This window comes from Pistacia vera, unplaced genomic scaffold (assembly GCF_008641045.1).
Source record: "Pistacia vera cultivar Batoury unplaced genomic scaffold, PisVer_v2 Contig223, whole genome shotgun sequence".
NCBI classification, from domain to species: Eukaryota; Viridiplantae; Streptophyta; class Magnoliopsida; order Sapindales; family Anacardiaceae; genus Pistacia; species Pistacia vera.
Genome location: NW_022196028.1, coordinates 3,257,060 through 3,265,584, shown reverse-complemented (window position 1 = coordinate 3,265,584; position 8,525 = coordinate 3,257,060). Strand labels below are relative to the sequence as shown.

At 38.4% G+C, this 8,525-nt stretch overlaps 1 protein-coding gene across 1 annotated transcript; it reads left to right on the top strand.

Moving 5' to 3' along the window:
• Positions 1-3,026: 3,026 nt before the first annotated feature.
• LOC116130643 (receptor-like protein kinase 5) lies at positions 3,027-6,495 on the top strand. The gene is made up of 2 exons (XM_031416376.1): positions 3,027-5,827; positions 5,942-6,495. The coding sequence occupies exons 1-2, from the start codon at positions 3,199-3,201 to the stop codon at positions 6,301-6,303; spliced, it is 2,991 nt and encodes a 996-aa protein (XP_031272236.1). The 5' UTR covers positions 3,027-3,198; the 3' UTR covers positions 6,304-6,495.
• Positions 6,496-8,525: the final 2,030 nt, after the last annotated feature.

The window sequence follows — 8,525 nt, the reverse complement described above, 5'->3', positions numbered from 1 at the left end:
TTATTAGGCAAAAGTCAAATCACATTTCTTTTGTGATTGACATGTTGTTTTGTATATTTTGTTTTTCTTACGGATTCAAATCTTTCGAAATCCAAACTTCTCTATATAAAGAGAAGCTTTGTATATTTGTAATCAGAGAAAATTAATAATACTTTCAGTTTGAGAAAAATTCTCTCAATCTCTTATTTACTTTTAATTGTACACTCGAGACAAGGAAAAGGTTTATTCAAGACGATTGATATCCAGGTATGAATTAATCTATTAAACTGAATTTATGTATTTTCTCTCCAATTAATCAACTAGGTTAATTAGTTATTAATTGTAATAATGTATGTTAGACTAGATATAACAAATATTATGAAAAATTCTTAAGATAATAACAAAAGTCTAAGAGGTTGGTCAACTAAAACTACAAAATGGTTGCTGAGAATTTGCAAATATGTATCTCCAAGCACTATTTTAAAAACCGGACTGGATCGGCTGGTCCAACCGGTTGGACCGTGAATCAGTCACGTGTCCGGTTTAGGTCACTCTCAAAACCATTACTATGCATTGAGTCGTTTTAAACCGGTTAAAAACCGGATAATATTAGTAAACCACCATTCCAACCGGATTGGCAGAGAAACCAGTCCACATATTAACAATCCCTAAATCCTAAACGCGACGCAGTCACGCCCCTTTCTCGCCTTCTTCAATCTTTAGTTCTTCTCTTTCAATCTTTCTCCGTTTTTCTCACGAAAATTTCTAAGAAAACACTTTGTTCTCTGTGAAAATTGTCACGGTTTCGGTTCTGTCTTCTGTTCTCTCTAAAATCCCACCCAAATCGCATTTGAACTCTCAGAAATCGACGACGTCTTCCTCGCTCGCCAGAAATCGACGATGACAACTTCATTCCTCGCTGGAAATCGACGGCGACAGCTTCATTCATTGACGATAGCTCCATTCCTCGATCCAGGTAACGCCATTCCTCGCTCCCTTTACATATAAGTTAACACCCTTTACATTTTTCAATCTATTGCACTATCCAAATTTGTTGAGTCATGGAAGTTAAAATGAGTTGAGTTGAGTCTCACCAGGTTCACAACTCGTATTGTAATGCTGGGTTCAATTTGTGAAAGTCAGTTGTCATTTCAAAGTGCTTTTTGGTTGTTGATGAAAGGAAGTAGGGTCACTGTGTATTGGGTTGGCCCCAAACGGAACCTAAAGGCAAACCATAGCTAGAAGGTGTACAGCTATCGGGTTTTTTAGTCTGAAATTGTTAGGGTTCTTGTGTGTTGAATGAGCAATTGATTTTGGGCTTTTTGCTGGGGTCTTTCTCGTTGTAATCTAGGTAGATTTGTGAGAGGGTTGCGTTTCCTTCTTGAGGCTAGGATAGGTCTCTGATTTCTTACAGGTTATAGAGAGTTATTGAGTGATTAGGCTTGGGTTAAAGCATTGCTCTGATTCGGCAGATTGAGTGTGTAATTCTTGGTGTTTGATTTCTTTGAATCTTGTTTGTGTTGGATTGATTTATGTGTTGATTAGTTTAGACTTAGGTTTTAACACTAAGTTAATTTTTTTAAGCACTTCAACTTTTCTATGGTTCAAAAAAGTCATTGGTAGATTTTGAGAATACAATTGAAGTAAGTAAAACCCTCTGTTTTGTACTTTTCTCAACTTTTCTATGGTTTTCGTATTACTCTCTGTTTTGTTCACAAACCACATAGTTGTCGTTTTGATAAACAAATATCTTAAAAGCATACATTTAGATTTCTATCCTAATTGTTAAGTACATTGAGTTTCTATCCTAAGCATACAAATATCTTATGATTTCTATTTTTTACTGAAATTTGCGTAGATGGTGGTGATGGTTATGATGATGACGATGGTGATGAATTTTGATGCTAGTGTGTGAAGCTCAATCAACATGGAGACGAATCAAAGAAAAAACACTTGCATCAAATGTTTTGTTATTAATTATTATGTATTTTGTCATTTGATATGTAAATACAAGTATACAACATCATGTTTGGATTTGGACTTTGAATTGTTGTTAAATACTTAAATTATGTTAGGATTGTTGTTGAATTTGAACTTTGAATCATGTTGGACAGTAATTAAGTTGTTATTGTCTTATTGAAAAATAGAAATCTAAAAAAAAAAATTGTTTTTTTAAAATGTGCTGACGTCATCATGATGTGTGATGATGTCACAGGTCTAATCAGCAGTCCAACCGGTTGAACCATGACCCGACCATCAAAGCGGTTTGGTCTCCGGTCTGGTTTTTAAAACAATGACTCCAAGGACCCAAAGCGTCATCTGTGATGTCAGTAGTAACCTAGATGGAAATGAAGGACAATCTCTCTTAGGGCTTGGATATTATTATTATTATTATTAGCTATCCTTAGTCCCCCTTTTTTTTTTCCCGATAATCAGGATGTTTGGGTTAGTTTGTACATATCTCAGCTAATCTCCTCCGGGTTTCATTGAACATTTTACCAGCCGAAAAAACTATGTAAGTTATAATATTATTGTGATTGGTCGCTCAAGGTTTGAACCTATGAATTCAATAAAATGAAAGGAGCAAACCTCTCAACTCCTTGGGGTTCCTTAGTCCTCTTTTTCAAACAATAATAGGAAAAGAAAGGGCAGAAAAAGAAGGAGAATGGAGTTCCATAAAGACCAGTTTAGCACACGGGAAAGCCCCAGTTACGAGCAACTTTTCTTCCGTGTGGAATATGAATGTAGAACTTAACGTTAAAACCTGTTGACTGCCCGTGGAATTGTTTGTATTTAAGATTTTTATAGTCTTCCATTCGAACGCACTTGATAAGGTCTTCGTTCAACAAAGGCATCCCTCCCTTCACTCTGAAGTCTCTTTCCTTGAAGCTTCACGGGGCCACATCAAAGCTGTCTTTCCAAACTTTTGCTTTTATTCCACGTTATATACAATGATGTCGTGACTTCAGCCACAGAATCACAATTTTATGATTATTTTCGTTGCTGAAGCTTTTTTCTTTTTATAATTATTTTCTGGGGTATGGGTTGACCAACCTTTTCTGGGTTTGCAAAAACCGTTACAATCCAAGTCAATGTTTATAGTCCGAAAGGCGAAAACACGCCATTGACGTCATTGTGAATATGTGATCACACATTGCCTAAGAACAAACTGGATATTGCAGCTCCATTAACAATCTTCTGACAAAAAATTATACCAAAATGTTGAAAATCACCACCTTCTCTCTCCCAATCCTTTTTTGCGCCCTTCTGTTCTTCGGCCATTCAGACTCCCAACTGTATGATGAAGAACATGAAGTGCTAATGAAACTGAAGCAACACTGGAGAAATCCACCATCCATCGCCCACTGGACACCATCAAACTCCTCGCACTGCAACTGGCTTGAGATCACCTGCACTAGCAATTCAATCACCGGCCTATCACTCAACAACACAAGCATCAGTGAAACTATCCCATCCTTCATTTGTGAGCTCAAGAATTTAACACTTCTGGATCTACAATACAACAATATTCCCGGCAACTTTCCAAAAATTCTTTACGACTGTTCTAAGCTTGAGTACCTAGACCTCTCTCAGAACTACTTTGTTGGTCCGATTCCTCAAGATATTGATAGCTTGTCTCAGCTCCGTTTCCTCAACCTAGGCGCCAATAACTTCACTGGGGACATTCCTGCAAGTGTTGGGAACTTAACGGAGCTTAAGGAGCTTCAGCTTTATCAGAATCAGTTCAATGGTTCTTTCCCACCAGAAATTGGCAATCTGCACAATCTTGAAATATTAGGATTGGCATATAATACAAAATTCATGCCATCAAAGTTGCCTTCAAATTTCTTGCAATTGAGAAACCTGAAGACTTTGTGGATGACTGAAGCAAATTTGATTGGTTCAATTCCCGAATCAATTGGCAATATGACTGCGCTTGAGACTCTGGATTTATCAAGGAATAGTTTGACTGGAAAAATCCCCAGCAAATTGTTCAATTTGAAACATTTGAGTGTTTTACATCTTTTTAAAAACACATTATATGGTGAAATTCCCCAGTTTATTGGATCTTTAAACTTGACTGACATTGATCTCTCGTCGAACAAATTGACTGGGCCAATCCCAAATGATTTTGGGAAGCTTGAGAAGTTGTCATCGTTGAGTTTAATGTTCAATCAACTATCCGGCGAAATCCCAGAAAGCATTGGATGGATTCCAACACTGAAAGATGTTAAATTGTTTACCAACAATTTATCGGGTGCTCTGCCTCCAGACTTTGGTCGATATGCAGCACTTGAAGGTTTTGAGGTTGCTTCCAATAACCTTACAGGCAAGCTGCCTGAATACTTATGTGCTGGAGGTAAGTTGGTCGGACTTGTAGCTTTTGATAACAATCTTAGTGGAGAATTACCTGAATCTCTTGGGAATTGTAACAGTTTGTTAATAATTAGCATTTACAACAATGGTTTTACTGGGAAAATTCCTGTGGGGTTATGGACGGCATCAAATTTGTCGTATGTGCAGATAAGTGATAATAAGTTTACAGGGGAGCTTCCTGATAAAATGTCAAGGAATCTCTCTCTTCTTGAGATCAGCAACAATAGGTTTTCTGGTAGAATTCCCGCTGGAGTGAGTTCTTGGACGAATCTGCAAAAATTTAAGGCCAGTCATAACCTTTTTAGTGGCACAGTTCCAAGAGAATTAACAGCTCTTCCTGCTTTAACTATTCTTTGGCTCGATCATAACCAACTCTCTGGCACCCTTCCATCAGATGTGATCTCATGGAAAAGGCTTACTACTTTAAAACTCAGTGGAAATCAGCTCTCTGGAGAAATTCCAGAGGAAATCGGTTCTCTACCTGTCCTTAATGATTTGGACTTGTCAGAAAACCAATTTTCTGGACAAATTCCAAGTCAACTTGGCTTCTTGAAGCTCACCTCTCTCGACCTCTCTTCCAATCATCTCATTGGAGAAATCCCAAGTGAGTTTGGAAATGGTGCATATGCCAGCAGCTTCTTGAACAACCCTGGTCTGTGTACAAGAAGCTCATTGGTAAACCTCAAAATCTGCAGTTCTGATTCTTCTGTACCCCAAAAATCAAGAAAATTTTCATCCCAGAATCTTACTTCAATATTAAGTGCTGTCATAGCTTTCTTTTTGTTTGCTTTGCTTTGTTCATTCTTACTGTTTAGAGTTTACTTCAAGAGAAAACATGGACTGAATACAAGATTGGAGATCACCTCATTCCAAAGGTTGAATTTCGCAGCAAATGACATTCTGATTAAATTGACAGAAACTAACATGATTGGATGCGGTGGGTCTGGAAAAGTATATCGTGTTCCTGTAAATCGTTCAGCTGACTTTGTAGCCGTGAAAAGGATTGGGAATAACAGAAAGTTAGACCAGAAGCACGAGAAACAATTTTTGGCAGAAGTTCAAGTATTAAGTAGAATCAGACATTTGAACATAGTAAAGTTGCTTTGCTGCATTTCCAATGACAATTTGAAACTTCTGGTTTACGAGTATGTGGAGAATCGTAGCCTGGACCTGTGGCTGCATAAAAGGAGTCGACCATCAATTCTCTCCGGCTCAGGCTCAGTCCATCATTTTGTCCTGGACTGGCCCAAGAGGATGCAGATCGCGGTGGGGGCTGCCCAGGGACTCTGCTACATGCACCATGACTGCTCCCCACCCATTGTCCACCGCGATGTGAAATCAAGCAATATCCTGTTAGATTCGGAGTTCAATGCGAAAATAGCTGATTTTGGTCTGGCTAAAACCCTGGTCAAGAAGGGAGAACTCGAAACAATGTCATCTGTAGTTGGCTCCTTCGGGTACATTGCTCCAGGTGATACATCTTTCTTTTATGAAAATCACCTATTTTTGGATCATGCCATTCATTCCCTCCTTTTCATTGAGCAAGGCTTTATCTGACTTTTTGTTGTTTTAACTTGAAATGTAGAGTATGCTCATACAACGAAAGTGAATGAGAAGACAGACATCTATAGCTTTGGAGTGATCCTTTTGGAACTGACAACAGGAAGAGAAGCTAATCATGGTGATGTACATACAGGCCTCGCCAAATGGGCGTGGCGATATCTTCAAGATGACGGTCCTATAGTTGATGCTTTGGATGAGGAGATCAAGGAAGCGTGCTATTTCGATGAAATGAGTCGAGTATTCAAACTTGGGATCCTTTGTACCAGCACGCTACCTGCTAATAGGCCAAGCATGAAGTCAGTTCTGGAAATCTTAGTCAATCCCCGGGTTATTTCCCCAGAGAAGAGTGCTGATGCGATTCCACTACTTGCGAATTTACGATAGGAGAGGATGTCAGAATGATGTTTAGTTTAATTTAACTTGCTTCATTTCTAGTAATTAGACAGATTGGTATTGCAGGGAAACCTTTTTCCATGTCAAGAATGGAGAGCAGTGAATGACGTATCCCATAGGCTTTAATTATGTATAAAAATAAAAATGAAGCCTTCCCACTATATACATCTGATTCTGAACTGGTAAAATTGAATATTAAATGGAATCTATATGCATCGTCGAGTCGTGGACGCTGGGCCTAGCTGTGTCGCGCCTGGCCACGAAGTTCAGTCGCGACTTCACCCAACCACCGGTCACCTTTACAAACCATCCAGCCAGCAGCACCTCCTACCAAGTGATCACAATTACGTACCTAACAAGCACCACATAAAACATAAAACGAAATCAATTTTGGTAGTTCTATTATGAGAAAATCCCCTGTACAAGCCGCCATGTTAGCTATTGTTTTTACGTCTAGGGTTTTTGATGGGCAAGGAGACAGTGGGGGGCAAGAAAAAGAGAGAGAAAAGGAAGAAGTTTACTCTAGACGTTTAGGAAATTCAAACGGCGTTAGGTTAAGAGGTGGAATTTGATTAAATTTTCTTATATAAGAGGGTTTTGTAATACTCCTAAAATTAACATGTGATTCATAATTTTAGAAAGAGTAAAGCAATTTTTCCCACCCAAGGTTTGCCTTAATGACACTTTTCCACAAAAAAAAGTTTTAAAATACCACTTTCCCACTCAACATTTATATTCCGTTGATACCTAAAATATACTTCACTTTCTCAGCCGGCATTCGGTGAGTTATTAGGAGTCAGGGTAAGAGGGTTTTTGTAAAGTGGAGACTGGTGGCTCGAATGGTGATGACCGATTGAATATTCGCTATCGGAATTCATCGGAGTCAAGTAAAAACAAGAAACCCTAACTTTGTAATGGTCGGCAATCGACGGGAAATCAGGTGCCGAAGTTAGAGTGGTTTTGTAAAGAGAAGATCGGATGTTCAAATGCTGGCGACGGAAAGAATTTTTGTTAGCAAAATTGGCCGGAATCATCTTTGGTTAGTAACAAAGTATTAACTTTGAATGGAAAGTAGTATTTTGAAACTTTTTGGGTGAAAAAGTGTCAATAAGGCAAACCTTGGGTGGGCAAAAGTCGTTTACTCTTTTAGAAAGACCAAGAAATTAAACCTTTTATTTCTGTATAGTGCTCTTATATTAAACCCTATTTCTAAATAAACCTCGTTAAAATTATTAAAATCATCTAAATATATAAATAAACCCTATATATTTCCAAATATATATTTTTAATTGGTACTTTAACCAATGTTCTGAAAACGAACCAGGACTCGACTCGGTCAAAGGCCTGATTTTTGGTTTTCACGGTTGGGCTGGTCCGTTTGGCAAGTCAGACCGATGATGTTAGCAAAAAAATGCCCAGATTTTATATTATGTAGAAACCATTAAGCTAACCCTGCAGCAATAGTAAAACCATCAAAGTTTGATAGTTTTTAACAGTTAAAGTTACAAATTCAATACTCAGGTTCAAAGCCTAGTAAGTAAATACGCGTTTTATACACGAATTATACGGTTTACACACTTTTTAAATGACTGCCGAATTATTCGCGAATTATTGGAACATCCGTATAATTCGCATATAATTCGCGAATTATTGCAAAAGAAAAAAAACATGACTGAAACGACGTAGTTTTGGTGGGGGAAGAAGAAATCAATGGGTAAGGGAAGAGATTATTCGCGAATTAACCACCATCTCACACCTCCCCACTTCCAGCGTAGCCCCTCACCAAGTACAACCCCCAATGATTTTCATCCCCGCTATTGAATTTCAGGATTTCTTTCATACTTTTTTCATTTGTTGGTTCTGATTTCGGTGGCTGATGATTTTAGTTTAAAGTGTTATTTTGGAAAGGAAGGTAGGCTGGGTGGCCACTGGGGATTCGCTGGAAGGTGGAGGCGCTGGGAAGGAAGGGGTGAGGGTCCATGAGGTGGTTGGGCTTTGCGGAAGTGGGAAGGGTTGATGACGGTTTGCTGCTTTGCGGCAGCTGTGTGGTGTGACTTGTGAGACAGTGAGAGTGAGTTGGTGGGTCATGGGTGCTGATGAAGAATAAGCATTAGGCGGTGGCGTTTTATCCAGAAAAAGATTAATAAATCCTTTTATTGAATTATTTTATTTATTGATTAATCTTATATTTCAGGTTGCATGTAACAGTAATC

Coding starts and splice junctions, on each gene's coding strand:
- LOC116130643 (XM_031416376.1), top strand. CDS start 3,199: ATGTTGAAAATCACCACCTTCTCTCTCCCAATCCTTTTTTGCGCCCTT. Junction 5,828..5,941: donor CTTCGGGTACATTGCTCCAG/GTGATACATCTT, acceptor CTTGAAATGTAG/AGTATGCTCATACAACGAAA.